The 17,744-nt window shown below is 38.6% G+C and overlaps 1 protein-coding gene across 1 annotated transcript in view; it reads left to right on the top strand.

Annotated features, from left to right (window-relative positions):
• The first annotated feature begins 1,334 nt into the window (after positions 1–1,334).
• STIL (STIL centriolar assembly protein) overlaps positions 1,335–17,744 on the top strand; it is a 65,272-nt gene continuing 48,862 nt past the window's right edge. Inside the window, exons 1-7 of the mRNA XM_030327177.1 lie at positions 1,335–1,617; positions 3,803–3,889; positions 8,431–8,538; positions 10,883–10,995; positions 11,313–11,500; positions 13,111–13,358; positions 16,163–16,246. Of these exons, the coding sequence (XP_030183037.1) occupies positions 3,846–3,889; positions 8,431–8,538; positions 10,883–10,995; positions 11,313–11,500; positions 13,111–13,358; positions 16,163–16,246 (785 nt within the window). The 5' untranslated portion in view covers positions 1,335–1,617; positions 3,803–3,845. The remainder of the gene's footprint in view (positions 1,618–3,802; positions 3,890–8,430; positions 8,539–10,882; positions 10,996–11,312; positions 11,501–13,110; positions 13,359–16,162; positions 16,247–17,744) is intronic.

Here is a 17,744-nt window from a genome sequence, read left to right as displayed (position 1 = left end):
TATTTCTTGGCTAGTTTGATACATTTTTCAGGAGAGTGTCTTCACTCCCTCAAAAGGGTGAGCTCCTTCAGAACAATACAGCTTACAAACACATCTCGACTTTGACGCTCCCATATTGCTCAGGAAACTAACAGAAATGGAATGTGGAAGAAAGTTAAGTGGCATTTGGAATCCTGACTCTGCACTAATTAGCTGTGTCATCTTTTACATTTCTTCGTTTGTTGAGTAGGGATACTAATACCTACTTCGGTTGTTGCAGGACAACCATATAAAAAATGACAGAAAAGGCCCAATTACCAACATTAGTTGTAGACACTAAATATAAATGGTTTATAAATTTAAGTCACGTTATTTTTTTCCTCAATAGTAAGGAATTTATTTATTTACTGGCGGGGGGGGGGAGGAGAGGGGGAGACGATGCACACAGGCACAGGCACGTTTGAGGGAGAAGCAGAGGGAGAGGGAGGCAGAGAACCTCAAGCAGGCTCCACACTCAGGGCAGGGCCCGACAAGGGGTTCCACCTCAATATCTGAGATCATGACCTGAGCCGAAATCAAGAATTGGACACTCAATCAACTGAGCCACCCAGGAGCCCCTCAACGGTAAGACATTTAAAAGAAAATTTTTGTTGTTATTCAGAGAGGATTCTTCTTAGGAAAGAAACTAGAGGGGCGCCTAGGTGGCTCAGTCATTTGAGCATCTGACTCTTGACTTCGGCTCAGGTCATGATCTCACGATTCAGGAGATGGAGCCCGGGCTCCGTGCTAACAGTGCAGAGCCCGCTCGGGACTCTCTCTCCCTGTCTCTTTACCCTCCTCCCCCACTCGCAAGCACGCTCTCTCAAAATAAAATTAACATTTAAAAAAAAAAGAGGAAAGAAACGAAAAGAAATCTAACTCCTCTCTTTTGTTCCTTCAAGCAAACGGTTTGATTCGCTTCTAACCTCCCACAAACAATCTGCACAACAAGCACTTCCGGCTTCCTCTGCCACCCTCACTACATCGGGTTAAGTTCTTCATTGCGCCTGCGCAATGTCCTCCCCTGCCCGGAACTTAACCGTTGACCAAAATGAAGTGTTTAAATCCTCCGGATCCTGATAGTGGAGAGCCGATGGCGCCCCTATTTCTCCAGTGAGGCTTGGGATTGGTCAAGCACAGGAACGGCGCAGAGAGCTGATTGGTTAGCGTACTAGCACGCCTCGGCGACCGTGCGCGTTGCCTCTAGCCCCGCCCCTGTCCCTGAAGGGTTGGGTTTCTGACCAGTCAGTAGGCGCGGCGCGGATTTCGGTTTACCGAGCTTGTGTTTGCCGCCTTGGTTCCCGCGACCCCAACGTCCTAGAGGCGGGGCGGAGGCGGCAGCGGCGCTCCTTGGAGCCGACCTCTGTTCCGGCCCAACAAACAGACCCCGCTGGGCGGCGGTGGCGGTGAGTGGGGCGTTGTGTCGCGGATTCTCCCGAAGGGCGGCAGTGGAGCACGGAGAAGGACGGTGGGCTACATTCAGGGCCTTGTGGTGGCTTCTCAGTGCTCCTGGAGCCTGGGGCTGATGACGTGAAGGGGAAGTAGTGGAAGAAATAAACTAAGCGGACCGTGAATTTCCTATGAATCGTTTGTCCTTAGGTATGTGAAAGAGGTTTGCAGTCGATAACGTGCCATTTAAAGGTGTTTTTACTATGAAAATTTGTGGACTGAAGCCCTGCATGTTCGTTCCTGTGTTTCTCACATCTAATTCAGATGGCTTCTTGGTAAGGGATCAGTTAGTGTTTGCAGTTCGCGGTCTACTGGGAGAAATGTGTGAACAATAAAGTGTGAAAATGCTATGTGTGTGAACACAGGCGGTGTTTAGGAGATGGTTTTCCAGAGGAAGTGACATTCGATTTGGATTGTGAAGGATGAGGGGGATTTACCAAGACATTTAAAGTTAAAGGGACAGCCTGTGCAAAAGACACCCAAACTCGGGGGATTGTAAGTAGTTCAATTTGATTGGAATGTAGGATGAGTGGATGAGGGATAAGGTTGGAATAATAGAGTGGGGCCAGATCGTGGAGGTGTTTTTTTCTGTATTTAAACAAGACCCATCAGCTTTTAAAGCAGAGGCAGTAATTTGGTCAGATATGCATAAATACCCTTCTAGGAGCACTGTGGGGGCTTTTCAGTAAATCTGGTGAGAGTTGATGTAGTCAGGAACTACCGTGGTAGAGATGGAAAGACAGAATTTATATGGGAAAGAGGGAGGAAGAAGAGGTAAGGATGACTTCAGGGTTTCCATTTTGATAAACCATGATGCATGCCATTATCCGAGGGGAATATATTTTACTAGGTATAGGTGTTGTGTGGTTTCAGTTTCACTAGCTTTCACTGCTTACGTGATACTGTAAAAATAAACTCATGTATTGTTTTAATATGAGAAATAGGTCAACATTATTTTTTTATCCTAATACATAAAGGAAGAAGAGACAAGTTTAAGATTCTTGTTCATTGAAGAAAGATGGCACTTTATATATTTCCTACAGTTAGTTATCAATCTGAATACTGTTATCCGTAACAACCAAGTGGTGTAGAAGGGCTTTCAAGTTTAAAGCCTTCATTCTATAGAAGACACATGAAGTCCAGATGTCTCCAAGAGGGACTTTTTATCAACCTTACAAGAGCACTTTGAATAAGATATTATTATAGTAAATAATTTCAGCCTCTGGCTTTGTCTGAAAAATCTCTTCTGTACCTGCATTTATAACTCTCCTCTCTTATCTTGCTTCAGACGATTCCTTCTTGCTAAAATTGAAGTGAAATGTACAGAGCCTAAAGAACTCTAAGGCCTAATAAAAGAGTATAGGAAATACTGAACTGTAAAGAAAGGACTAGCCCTGTATTTTGCTTTGATAATATTTAAATGAAGATACCCAGCAGGCAATTAGAAATACGGTTTTGAAACTTAGAAGAGAGATGGAAGCTGAAAGTTTGCTATGTACAGGTGGGTGTGGAAGCAACGGCAGTGGAAAAGAAGTACCCAGAGAGGGCATGTGCAGCCAAACAAAGACCACTGATTTTTCACGGGAACAAGTCAGTTTGTGGGGATGTAATATTTGTCTTCCATCTCCATGAGATTTAACATTTGTTAACCTCATTACAGATCCAGTAAATATCTAGTTCAAGTTGTTCCGATGTCCTGTTTTGTGGTTTTCTGATTATGACACTTTTGGTCAAAATTTCATGTATTAAGTATTGCCTGCCCTACTATACCTAGCTTACTAAATGGTTATGAGGATCTTGTTAACAGAATCTGTGCTTTTCTTTCATTCTTTTTTCTTCTTTTTTTTAAGAATCTGTGCTTTTCTTTATTTTTTTATAATGTTTATGTATCATTGAGAGAATGTGAGTGGGAAAGGGGCGGGGGGGGGGGTGGTGCCGAGGGGACAGAGGATCTGAAGCAGGCTCTGCACTGACAGCAGAGAGCCTGATGCAGGGCTCGAACTCACAGACCTTGAGATCATGACCTGAGCTGAAGCTGGGCACTTAACTGACTGAGCCACCCAGGCAACCCAGAATCTGTGCTTTCCTTAATGAATAGATACATTGGTAGGTATTGCTGCCTAGAATAAATGTTAATATTAATTTATAGGCAAAATGACTATAAAGTATGAAAATGTTCAGAATCCATGAGCATTTTATCTTACTGTTCTATAGATGAAAGTACTTAATATAAGTTACCTAATTTTGCCTACACTTCTGTTAATATGTGGTTAAATCGTATTTCTTTTTTTTTTTTTTTTGTCACTCATTAGTAACATTCTCTTTACTTCTTTAGGATACTGAGCATTTGATATTGAATACATCATTCACCAACTATCATGGAGCCTAGATATCCTCTTACAGGGCCCCAGATGAATACCAGGTATAGAAATTGTTTCACAAAATGTTTTTTTAACTGCTTCTCATAAGTTGGAAAGATAGGTTGGAATAGGAAAAAAACACAAACTTTCCAATTGGGAAAATCTGGTTCCATATCCTAGCTCTACCACTTGGTAGGTGGGTGACCTTGATCAAGTTAATTAATTCTCTAAGCCTCAATTTCCTCATCTGTAAATGGGGGATAGTAATCTCTATGTAACAGAAGATTATTGTGAAGGATTAAATAAGAACACTAAAATAAAGGGTCTGGTACATAGTAGGCACTTAGTAAATATCAGTTTCATTCCTACCTCCTTTTTTTTGGTTTCACAGAGCATCTTTATTGATGGGAAACAGAACCTGAGTTCTTGGGGCTAAAAATCACGTACATACTTATTTACATCCTAGACAAATGAGAAAGTGGTTAGGTTCCTTCCCTTGTTTAAACCCTAATCCTTGATGGGAAAAATTGCACATTGGATGTCCCAAGTTTCTTTAAATGTTCCTAAGCCTTTCCCCACTCATGTGGAATAGGAAGGAGGAGCTTGCCACCTGTCCCCTAATTTTCGCAGTCTGTCAATACTATGGGGACAAGGCAAATTGGCTTGTGTTATGCGGCTGTTTGGATCATTCATTATTCTTTTTTTCCCCCAGGGAGGAACAATTAACGGTGACATGTGAATTTTTTTCTTCTAAACTATAACTACATCCATGAGTTACCTTCATTCTCCATATTTTTCTTTTGTGCCAGGTGTTTTTGAAGACAATGGGAAACATAACCCAAAGAGGCTATCATAATCCTTTTGCTTAATTTTGACCCTTCTGTTTTATCCTACTGCCACCTGTTATTTGAAAATCTGTCAACTTCTATTCTTTGGAAGAACTTGTTGTGTTTGCAACAAGTCAATACGTTCCCTTTTTTATTTATTATTGAGTCAAATTCATTTCTTATATTCCAGGTAAGATAATATTATTGAGTCAGATTCATGCCTTACATTCTAGGTAACTACACATTTTGCCTGGGGCACCTGGTTGGCTCAATCTGTAGGTTATGCAACTCTTGATGTTGGGGTCATGAGTTTGAGCCCCACACATAGTGTAGGGATTACTTAAAAAAATTTTAAAAATAAACTGATTATTCCTAAAATACTCAACTCTTGTTTTTTTTAACTTAATGACCTCTGATTTTCAGTAATCTCTGGGCTTTAAAGCAGCAGTTCTGAGTTAATTTGGGGTTACAGACTCCTTTGAATATCTGATAACATGAATCCCCTTCCTTAAGAAAAAACTCTTATATGCATACATGTAAAATGTTGTACCACAAAATTTTGTTATCAAAAATTTTGTTTGTGCCTCTAAAGTCTACCTGCATACCTTAGATTAAGAAAAGGACTAATAGCAGCATTTCTTGAAATTTTGCTATGTGCCAGGTACTGTGCTAAGCACCCTGCACTATTCTTATTTAATCCTCACAACAAATCTATGAGGTGTAGGTACTGTTATTATCCAATCCCCCCCCCCGCCTTTTTTTTAAATGAGGAAACTATAGTGTAGAGAGATTAACCAACCCAAAGTTATCCAGTTGGTAAGTGTTATAGCCAGGATTTAAACCTTATGTGACTTCTACTCTAAACCCTTTACATATATTGACTCATTTAATATTCAGTGTAACTACCAGGAGATACCAGTATTATTCTGTTCAGCAGATGAGGAAACTGAGGCACGGAGACATTAAGTAATGTGATCGAGGTCACACAGCTAGCAGATTTTGGAACAAGTTTTCAGACCTAAACAATTGACTTCCACCACATTTTGCTTTCACCCACCACATCATACTGCCTCTCAATTGATAAGTGATAAATATATTAGATATAGAAACATAGATAAACTGTTACTAGCTTTGTGACCTTGAACAGATTTCTCAATTTCAGACTATGGCCTCATTTCAAAAAAAGGAGATTAAAAATCCTTCTCATAGATATTATGAATTCAAATTAGACGTGGATTTGAAAACATACAGCTAGCAATGTGGTAGAGCGAGAATTTGAACCCAGGTTCTAAAGCACTATACCATTCAGCTTTTAGAAGTATAAACTCCAAATTAGCCACACTTAGATTCAGATCCCAGCTTTGCTACTTAATTGTTGTATGAAGTTAGGAAAGTTACAGTTTTTTATCTATAAAATGGATAATAAAGTGTTTCTAGAATAGTTTTAGTGAGACATACTGTGTACGTAAAGTGCTCAGGATGCCTCTGTACGTAAAGTGCTCAGTAGTAGGTAATCAGTAAAATGAGGCTAGTATTTTATTTTTTTATTATTTTTTTTTAATTTTTTTTTTCAACGTTTTTTTTTATTTATTTTTGGGACAGAGAGAGGCAGAGCATGAACAGGGGAGGGGCAGAGAGAGAGGGAGACACAGAATCGGAAACAGGCTCCAGGCTCTGAGCCATCAGCCCAGAGCCCCACGCGGGGCTCGAACTCACGGACCGCGAGATCGTGACCTGGCTGAAGTCGGACGCTTTAACCGACTGCGCCACCCAGGCGCCCCGAGGCTAGTATTTTAGTTGAGAAGCCTCATCAGTTGATAATGTAAAAGTAAGGTCTGGAGTCTAGAATAAAGTATCCTTAATACATGATACACTGTCAGAACTTTCCTGATTTTTTTTTACTTCTTTTTAAAGATTTTATTAATTTTTTAAATAAAACAAAAAAATTTTTTTGAGAGAGTGCACTTGGGTGGGAAAGGGGCAGGGTGGGGGGGGGAGAGAGGGAGGAGACAGAGAGAGAAAGAGAGAGAGAGAGGGAGGGAGAAAACAAACCTTAAGCAGGCTCCATGCTGGGCATGGATGCCAACGTGGGGCTCAGTCTCAGAACTGAAACCATGACCTGAGCCGAAGTCAAGTCAGATGCCTCACTGACTGAGCCACCCCGGCGCCCCTTAAAGATTTTATTTTTAAGTAATCTCTACACCTATGTGGGGCTTGAACTTATGACTCCAAGATCAAGAATCACATGCTCTTCTGACTGAGCCTGGCAAGCGTCCCTTTCTTGCTTTAATTATGTGTGACTGGCTATTTTTTCCCCAGTCCTTTCTTTCCATTGTTTTTTCTTATTGTGGTGTTCTCATGTCACTCACTTACGTAAAATAAACTTTGTGATGGCACTCTGTATGATTTAACATTGAAGCCTTGCTTTACACTGCCTCTAGAGTCTTTGCTAAGGAATTATAATGATGTCCTTTTGATGCTTCAGTAATTAAACTTAAGTGATAGGACCCAAGATACCAAGTTTGGAACCACTGAAAAATAAAGACTGTATTAAGTTTTTGTGCTTTTCATAATTTTATTAGATACTATCTAGAAATTAATTCAGAAGGATAGCATTTTAATTTTAAATTTAATTTTTTTTAATGTTTATTTATTTTTGAGAGAGAGAGAGAGAGAGACAGGTCACAAGCAGGGGAGGGACAGAGAGTGAGGGAGACACAGAATCCGAAGTAGGCTCCAGGCTCTAAGCTGTCAGCACAGAGCCTGACTCAGGGCACTAACCCACGAGCTGTGAGATCATCACCTGAGCCGAAGTTGGACACCCAACTGACTGAGCCACCCAGGTGCCTCTAATTTTAAATTTAAATGTAAATTCATGGTTTATACTTATTTCTCTGTTATTTAAAAAGGATATATAGAATGGATGCTACCAATTGCTTTTTTTTTTTTTTTTTAAGTAGGCACCATGCCCAATGTGGGGCTTGAACTCTGACCCTGAGATCAAGAGTTGCATGCTCTACTGACAACCAGCCAGGCACCCCTCCTGGCTTTTTTTTTTTTTTAAACATGTGTACATAAATTTCTGTATGCATAGGAAAAAAAGGATAGGGAAAAGCTATACCTAAATTTTGAATACTTATTCTCTTGAAATAAAGTTACTTTTTTTTTTTTTTTTTACTTTTAAAAAATATTTTTAAGCTCTTTTAAAATTATAAAAATGGTCACCTGGGTGGCTCAGTCGGTTAAGCATCTGACTTTGGCTCGGGTCATGGTCTCACGGTCTACGAGTTCGAGCCCTTCTGTGCTGTGCTCTGTGCTGACAGCTTGGAGCTCGGAGCCTGGAGCTTGCTTCAGATTCTGTGTCTGCCTCTCTCTCTGCCCTCCCCCCATTCATACTCTGTCTCTGTCTGTCTCAAAAATAAATAAACATTAAAAAAAATTTAAATTACAAAAGTAGTTTGATAAGCCTCATCATTTAACTCTGTTTTTTTTTTTTTTTTTTTTTAGTGTTTATTTATTTTGAGAGAGTGAGTGCATATGAGCACACTGGGTGAGCAGGGGAGAGTCAGAGAGAGAGAATCCCAAGCAGGCCCCATGCTCAGCACAGAGTGCAATATGGGACTTGATCTCACGACCATGAGATCATGACCTAGCCAGAATCAGGAATCAGACACTTAACCCAGGTGCCCCCTCATCATTTAACTTTAAACTCTTTCTTATAAAATTTCTGCCAAGTTTGCTTTTCATTGTGCTTTGATTTAAATTTCTTTTTAAAGGTTTCCTACAAGCAGAATGGTACCTTTCTACTTTCCTCCATCAAAATGTGCACTTTGGAACCCGATGCCAATAGGAGATTTCATCTATTTACACCTCAATTACTACAGGTATAAGATGTGTCTTTTTTCAGATCAAACCAGTATAAACAGGAGTCGAAAGGATGTGTAAGGCGAAGTTGATTACTATGACTAATTCATTTTTTTTTTAACTTTTCCATTCAAAACCTCCACTCAAACAAATTATCCCTTCTGCTACTTCTTAAATCCGTTTCTTTTCTTTAAAAAAAAATTTTTTTTTTAATGTTGGTTCATTCTTTGAGAGAGAGAGATTGAGAGAGATTGAGATAGCGTGAGCAGGGGAGGGGTAGAGAGTGAGGGAGACACAGAATCTGAAGTAGTCTCCAGGCTCTGAGTTGTCAGCACAGAGCCCAACGCGGAGCTCGAACTCATGAATCACAAGATCATGACCTGAGCCAAAGTTCGTTTCTTAACCCACTGAGCCACCCAGGGCCCCTAAATCTATTTCTTATGCTTTTGAGGAGTAATATTAATTTCACAGTTCGCAGATCTAAAGTTCTAAGTCTTACAGGAATTCAAAAGACAAAATATGATAAATACCTTTGTAGAGCATTGAGAAGATTGAACTGATTTTGAGTGGATAGATCATGTTAGAAGGACTGTAAAATATGGTTATAACCAGGATCTTGAAAGAAAGACATAACAGCTTAGGCTTAAACTAATAGAAGATAGAGATTCACTGCGATTTTGTATGTAAGGGAATTATTTGTTAATAGCAGAATTCTAAGAAGGATGGGTCATAGTGGGGAGAGTCTAGAGTTAGCCTGGCTGTGAGATGATTTTTTGTAATCTAAGCAACATAGATTTATGCCACAGTGGTTTGTTTAAGGTGCTGTAACTGGAGTCAGACTGCCTAGAGGGTCAAATCCTGATTCTACCACTTATGAATGCAACCTCAATAAAGTAGGCAAGGATCAGTTTCCTTATTTATAAAATGGGAATAATGATACCTGTTTCATAGCACTCTTGTAAGGATTAAATGAGACAGACTCTGTAAAGCAGCAGTTGGCATGGTGCCTGGAACATAGGAAGTATTCAATAAACGGGAGCTATTATAAGGGTTTAGAGCAGTGTAGCAGTACTGAGATCAAAAGGAAAGAATGAAACCGGTATTTTGAGAAAATAGCTTGTAGCATTTGATGATGGATTCAGTCGAATAAAGGAGAGATACAAGTCACAAAGTATTTAAGTTCTAGACCAGATGGCACAGAAGGATAGTATCATTGATAAAAAACAATCTTGTGAAAGTTCAGTTAAATATTTCTTAGACTTGTTCATTCTTAATGTCTCTTGACCTATCTTTTATATTTTTTATTTGTCTTTACTACAATGTTTTTTTCTTCAACTGCTAATTTTCTCTTTAAGTGTACTTTGTTACCATTTAACCTGTTCATTTAGGTTTTTTAAATGTGGAAGTATACTATATATATGATTGTTTATAATACTTATGCAGAGTTTATAAAATAATAATAAGAATCCATGTACCTATCCCCAGTTCATTATATTGAGTCTTTAATTGATTATATTTTTATTTCTGCAGGTCCTTTGTGGTTCTTTTTTAAATTTGCCTAGTTTTGTTTATTTGTTTGTTTGTTTGTTTTTGAGTAGGCTTTATGACCATAGATCCCAATGTGGGGCTTGAACTCAAGACTCTGAGATCAAGACTTGAGCTAAAATTTGAAAGCTTAACCAATTGAGCCATCCAGGTGCCCCTGCCTAGTCTTTTTTGATAGTATCTTCTTCTTTGACCGTATTTTAGAGTCCCTTTTATATGCTTTTACACATTTGAATTGTATTTTTGTATATTTTGGATTCAATAATGCTAGTATCTGAAGTCCATAGACAATATGTAAACAAATGGATGTGATATTTTAATCAAACCTTATTTCTAAAAACAGGAGCCTGGCCTCATAGTTTCTTGATCCTTGCTCTGGTTCATAAAATTCAGCAAAGATTCAGAGAACAACGATATCTTCAGTGTCTGTTTGTTACAATCCTGGTTTCCAGGCAGCTCTCTCTACCCACTCCCCACCTCCTGCCCATTTTTGACCCTAGGATTTCTCAACAATGATTTTTCTTTTTTTTTTTTTTTTAAGTTTATGTATTTTGAGAGAGAGAGGGAAAGAGAGAATGCTAAACAAGCTCTGTGCTGAAGCATGGAGCCCCATGTAGGACCCAATCTCACAGTGAGATCGTGACCTGAGCAGAAATCAAGAGTTGGATGCTTAACTGACTGATCCACCCAGGCACCCCAACAATGATTTTTCTATACATATTAAAAGATGTGTGTTATATTTTAGGCATTATCATGGCAGGAGGGTTTTCTAGGATATCAGATCTATCACATTCATAAAAGACTTCTGTTATTTTTCAGAAATCCAAAGCTTGTGGTAACTGAAAAGACCATCCGACTTGCTTATCGTCATGCTAAGCAGAATAAAAAAAACCTGCCATGCTTTTTACTTGGTTCTCTCATAGTAGATGAAGGTAATATATGTAAAAAAATATTTTTATAACTGTAATAGAATTTGTCTTTTGAATTCAGCCAATTATTGTAATATTCTTCGTGCTTATTTTCTTTGCTGTATACCAAGGTTACAAAGGTAAGTAAAACTTGACACTACCCATCACAGACTTCATAGTCTGTGAACGTGGAAGAATGTATATGCAAGTCATTTTTTAAAATAAGAGTTTAGTGTACTATTGCTATGAACAAAATGCTTTGCTGTAGTTGTAGGCTGGCTTGGTTGATTTCAAATTTTTATTGTCATGCTATAATAATAACTGCTATTTTTGTTCTTCAGATGAAGAAAGTGTGACATTGACAGTAGATCGTTTTGATCCTGGTCGAGAAGTACCTGAATGTTTAGAAAGAACCCCTACTGCTGCTCTTCCTGGGGACTTTGTGATTCCTTGCAAAATTTATACTCATGGAGTTTGTTCAAAAGAAGTAATAGTTCATGATGCAGATGACTTCAGTTCAGCTTTTAAGGTGGGATTTGTTGATAACTTGATTATTCTTAGTTCAACACAAGTATCAAATTATATGTCCTGTGTTGTATTTCAATAAACCCATATTTAACAAGTATTCGTAATAATTTCTGATTGAATGTTGTTAAAATACAGTTAAATGTGGTTTCTGAGGGTAGAAATTCTGGGGAGGTAATATGGGTAGCATTCCAGAAGGGGAAGCAATATGGCCAAGATAACGAAGTGCAGGATGTGCTCAGGGTGATATTAAGGATGTAGATTTTTGCTGTGTTTGTGGGCAATCAGATTGGACTATGAGCTTGGCCAGATTATAGAGAGCCTTATCTGCCAGGCTGAGGAATTTGACATTTGTTATATGGGCCATGTAGAGTCATTGAAAGTTTCTGAAAAGAGGAGATAATATGAAATCAAGGATAGTTTATTTGATACGGCAGCCTGACTGAAGTCAGAGAGAGTAGGTAAGCCATTGCAATAGTCAGATGTGTATTAGGGTGTAATTAGCCTCTAGAGTGGTGGCCGATTCTAGGAAGGACACAGTGGGCATGAGCAACTATGCAGGAAGAACTTACCTGACACTTTAGGGCAATAAGAAAATAATCAAAGAATGGACTTTAGGTTTTCTGAATTGAGTCAGAGTTAGTTTAACATTCATTTTTTTCATGTGATGAATGTTTATTGGAAGTGACATTCTCTGATAAGAATTTGAAATGCTGCTGGCACATCTGGCAATAGATGATGGAGCTTGGTACAGTAATTCTTACTTGCTTTGACATAATTATGCATGTAGCTTTTTGGTCACATGGAAGAAATGAGAGAATTGAAATATCACAAATCAGAAATTGTTTAATTTTGTTAATCCAAGGTATATATGTGTATACATGCACCAGTATGAAACAAAACCTTTAGAGATGTGGACAAATTTCAAAGTTATATTTTTTTAAATTAAAAAATAAACATTTTTTAATGTTTATTTTTGAGAGAGTGTGAGTTGGGGAGGGGCAGAGAGAGGGAGATAGAGGATCTGAAGTGGGCTCTGTGCTGTCCTCAGCGAACCAGACGTGGGGCTCGAACTCACGAACCACGAGATCATAACTTGAGCTGAAGTCAGGTGCTCAGCCAACTAAGCCCCTCAGGCGCCCCTCAAAGTTTTATTTTTTTATTTTATTTTATTTTTTTTTAATTTTTTTTTTTCAATGTTTATTTATTTTTGGGACAGAGAGAGACAGAGCATGAACGGGGGAGGGGCAGAGAGAGAGGGAGACACAGAATCGGAAACAGGCTCCAGGCTCTGAGCCATCAGCCCAGAGCCTGACGCGGGGCTCGAACTCACGGACCGTGAGATCGTGACCTGGCTGAAGTCGGACGCTTAACCGACTGCGCTACCCAGGCGCCCCTAAAGTTTTATTTTTTAATGGAGCACCTGGGTGGCTTAGTTGGTTAAGCGTCCAACTCTTGATCTCAGCTCAGGTCTTGATGTCAAGGTGGTGAGTTCAAGCCCTGTGTTGGGCTCCATACTAGGTGTGGAGCCTACTTAAAAAAAAAAAAAAAGTTTTATTTTTTATTTCCCTCCCCTCACAGTTTTAAAATAATTGTATAATATTGATTCTTCAGGCTCTGCAGCACCATGTATGTAGCAAAGATTCCTTGGATTGTGGTAAACTGCTTTCCCTAAGAGCTCATATCACTTCCAGGGAAAGTTTGGACAATGTGGATTTGGACTTGCATTGGGCAGCAGTAACTCTAGCGCATACTTTTAAATGCACACCTGTGAAGCCCATCCCTATTATTCCAACAGCCCTGGCAAGAAACTTGAGCAGTAATCTGAATATTTCTCAAGTTCAAGGTACCTATAAATATGGGTAAGTAACAGAGAAATTAATTTTAAATATTGGTCACATTAGTATATTTTCATGTGAAATATTTGTGCATTCAGTTGACATGTCAGAGATCTGTGGTGGCTAGATAAATAACCATAGAAGGTTAAAATGTGATGTTAAATTTTGTTGAATGTAGTTCAGAGTTGTGCCTATCACCCCAAGAAAAATTACCGGTAAAATTTATATTAAAAATTGGTTGTATTTTGTAATTGAAAAATAGGAGAGATTATCCTCCATGTCATTTTACCCTTTGTATTTTGCCGAGTTTTGGGTTATCATCTTTTTGTCTTTGTCTTTTTCTTTTTTAAGCTATAATCTGACTATGAGCCTAATAGAGGCTGAATTTTTTTTTAATAACTTGCAGTATTAATTGTGAATAATAGTGAGCACTGCAGAGAGAGAAAGGAGATTGCTAAATCAAACTTTGTAGTACTCTTGCTTGCCAAATTGTCAGCCACTGGAGGGTGAAGTTTCCCCACAGAGCTAGAGCAGCATTCTCTCCAGCTTCCTATCACCACTCTTAGTTTTTGAGGGACGGAAAGCCAAATTGCATGCTTTCTGACCCTCAGCAGGGATACTTCCCTGGATCCTCATCCACTTTCTTTATCCGTTGTTTCCTGAGTTAGGTTAGACAATGTAAGCACCGTCTGCTTTAAAGTCTAAGCAGTTCGCTTCTGGCTTCCTTTGCCAGTGACTCCACCCTAGTTCCTGTTAGGTCTCTAGAGCCAAAAGTGTTTGCCAAGATACACTCCACTCTAAGTCCAATCTAAAAATGCCTCTTCAAAAGAGGAAAAGAAAAAGAGAGGGTTTTCTTTTCAGAGGGTCCCTGGAATAGCAAGAAAAGTCCTATATTTGAGTCCCAAAGGCTGACCAGAGCGCCTTTCTGGCTGGAGCGGTACAAAAGAAAAAGTGTGTGTTCCAAAGTCATGGTATGGTCAGAGGTGATAGTGATAAAAGGTGTATGAATTTAGTGAAACATTTGATTCTCTTGGAATAATAAAGTGCTTCTCAGTTGGGATATGGGAATTTGTGCTAAAATTAGCCAGAAAAATGAACTTGTTTTTCATAGTCCCCATGACCATCTACTAGTGAAGCATGAATTTCTGTTTCTTTGAATTTTCTTTCTGTGACCCCTTGACATGCTAGTAGTAACCCAGGATATTCACTATTCTGTCTAATCACCTAGTTCCCGTAGCCCCTTCCTACTTAGATTTATTTAATTTGTGACGTTTGTCCTTTCCCTTGACCACATTCATTTATTTACCCTGATATTTATTAGGATCCATTATGGAATAAGTATTGTGTTAGACACTAGAATTAAGTAGGTAAAAACCATATTTATTGTCTGTTAAGTATATTCTTGCATAAACATGATGCAGGTAAACATAATAGGGGCTTATATATAGTGCAGGGAAAGCAGGAATGTGTGTCCAAACTAAAGAATAGAAAGTTATCAGATGGTGAAGGCAGAAGAGCTTTCAAAGCAGGCTTAAGTGTCATTTTTTTATTTAAGATTTTATTTTTAAATAGTCTCTTTGCCCAGCATGGGGCTTGCACCTACAACCCCAAGATCGAGAGTCACATGCTCCACTGACTGTGCCAGCCAGGCACTCCTAAGTGTCATTATTGATCCATAAATCTCCCTGCCAACTCAGGCTTAATCATCTTGTCACATGGCCCGATAAAACTCATTATCTTTGTGTTTTAAGGTTATTGTAGCAATAAAATATGTCCTCAGTGGTACTACCAAGACTAATGGTATTTTTATTTTTGTGTTTTAAAGCCATAATGATAGGGGTACCTGGGTGGCTCAGTTGGTTGAGCGTCCAACTTGTGATTTCGGCTCATGATCCCAGGGTCCTGGGATCGAGCCCCGCGTTGGGCTCTGCACTGAGCTTGGAGCTTGCTTAAGATTCTTTTCTCTCTGCCTCTGCCCCTTTCCCCGGCTTGAACGTACACACATTCGTACTCGCTCTGTCTCTCAAATTAAAAAAAAAAAAACCATAATGATAAAATTAATTCTTGACAATTCTATCGTTATTCATGCCCTTAAAACTTACTGTCAGTAATAGGAGTACCTGGCTGGCTTGGTTGTTGGAGCATGTGACTTTAGATCTTGGGGTCTTGAGTTCAAGCCCCACATTGGGTGTAGAGATTACTGTAAAAAAAAAAAACCTTACTGTAAATAATAAAACAATAACAGAGTAAAATGTGGTATAATGTCCTTTTAGGAAAAAGTGAATTTTGAGGTTCTATCATGTTGGTTCTAATGTTCTCTGATAATGGTTGGAGGAATGTAGTGCATGGAAGGTTGAGCATAACTCACCTAATTCAGCTACCTTCAGTGAGAAGTCACATCTTCTGCATTCTTGTGAAGTCACCTGGATGCTTGAGCACTTCTAGTAATAGGAAATCCACTTCTCCTTGGGAAACCTCTTTGAATCTGAAATTGTCAGCCTTGATTTTACTACTCCCAATTAAAATAAGCGGACACTTTTAGAGCACAATTTTTTAAAGAGAGCGGACACTTTTAGAGCACAATTTTTTAAAAAAATGTGTGATCTTCAATGACCATTTGAATAGAAATTTAAGATGTTAAATCTCTTTCATCTCTATTACTGAATTCTTTTTTCTACATTTTGAACTATTTTCTGTGTGGGGTGGGAGGGACATTCATTTGAATCATCTTCTCTGCCTAAAATATGCTTCTTCAAGTATTTAGGTTATCTCTTTTAGGTAGAAAGTACAAACTCTTAATTGTTTTTACATGAATTTCTTCTGTTTAGATATCTTACCATGGATGAAACACGCAAATTATTACTTTTGCTGGAATCAGATCCCAAGATTTGCTCTCTACCATTAGTGGGAATGTAAGTGTTGTATTATTATGACAGCCTTTTTAGCCACATATGTATTCAAATGTATATGATAAGCATGTTCATCTGTTGTACTATGAATATAAACTTAATACTTAAGTCACCTTATAAAGCCACAGAGACCAATGATTCTTAAGTTTTCTTATTTTCATAGCAGAATCAGTTAAAACCATATTTTGCCCAATCTTAGGAAGAACTCCAATAAATAAAGCACATAAAGTCAAATTCTTCTGGTTGAAGTTGAAGCCTTCGAACCCTGCTTCTTTAATCTTCATTACTACCCCCTTTCATTCAAGGCACCTTAAAGAACCCAGGGCTCAGAATAACACTTTAAAATTCACTGCCAGGCAGTTTTTGCAGAAATTCCCTTTAGTACGAATGGCGTTTTCTTTAGAGTTTGTGGTTAATAACATTTAGACAGATTATTCAGTCAGAAATGTATGTTCTTTGAGTATTTATTGAGTGCTTACCCTATGCATAGTACTATTAGTACTATGTTGGGATTTAAAGCTCTCCAAGGAATTTTATAATAAAGGGCAATAAAATATACAAGTAGAAATAGAAAAATAATAAGGAAGTATATGATTTATTATGAAATGAGCAATCTAGACAGTGCGTGTTATTAGTATTTATTAGAGAGATGACAGGGACATTTTCTTTTTTTTTTTTTTTTTTCAACGTTTATTTATTTTTGGGACAGAGAGAGACAGAGCATGAACGGGGGAGGGGCAGAGAGAGAGGGAGACACAGAATTGGAAACAGGCTCCAGGCTCTGAGCCATCAGCCCAGAGCCTGACGCGGGGCTCGAACTCCCGGACCGCGAGATCGTGACCTGGCTGAAGTCAGACGCTTAACCGACTGCGCCACCCAGGCGCCCCCAGGGACATTTTCTTAAAGAAGGCAAATTTGAGCTGGACCTTGAAGAGTTTGGATAATAGAAGGGAGGATTGTTGGTATGTGCACAGTTAAAAAATGAGAAGGCACAAATGTTCTGTAGACTACGAAATGTACAGTGTTTGCTATGGATTATTGATACCAAGTGAATGCCTAGTAAGAGCCTTGGGTATATTGGGCAATTTATATATGTTACAGCATTTAATCCTCTCAATACCTATAGTTTGCTAACTATATTCTCCTGCTCACTTCATTCTCCCCTAATTCAGCCCATTCTTTCTAGTCCAGGCTAATTGATTCTAATTGATTCCTACTTTCTATTGTTAACCATTTTGTCTCCCACTATTTTCTTGTCCTCTCAGGGAGAAGAGGGCAGAGAGGAAACTCTCTTTGTCTATGTGTATATCTATGTCTACGTCTGTATCTATACCTACACCTATATCTATATCTCTGTATTCCTTTTAATTATTAGTGAGATCTAGTGTTTATAGATTTCATATTTATGAGCCATTAAATGTATTGCTGCTGAATACCAAGAATTTCTGCCATATTATTACCTTGAGAAGAAGGTAATCTAAAGCACACTAAGTGTTAATTT

This window comes from Lynx canadensis, chromosome C1 (assembly GCF_007474595.2).
Source record: "Lynx canadensis isolate LIC74 chromosome C1, mLynCan4.pri.v2, whole genome shotgun sequence".
Classification (NCBI taxonomy): Eukaryota; Metazoa; Chordata; class Mammalia; order Carnivora; family Felidae; genus Lynx; species Lynx canadensis.
The sequence above is the reverse complement of the archived record's forward strand: the minus strand, read 5'-3'. Positions and strand labels throughout refer to the sequence as shown.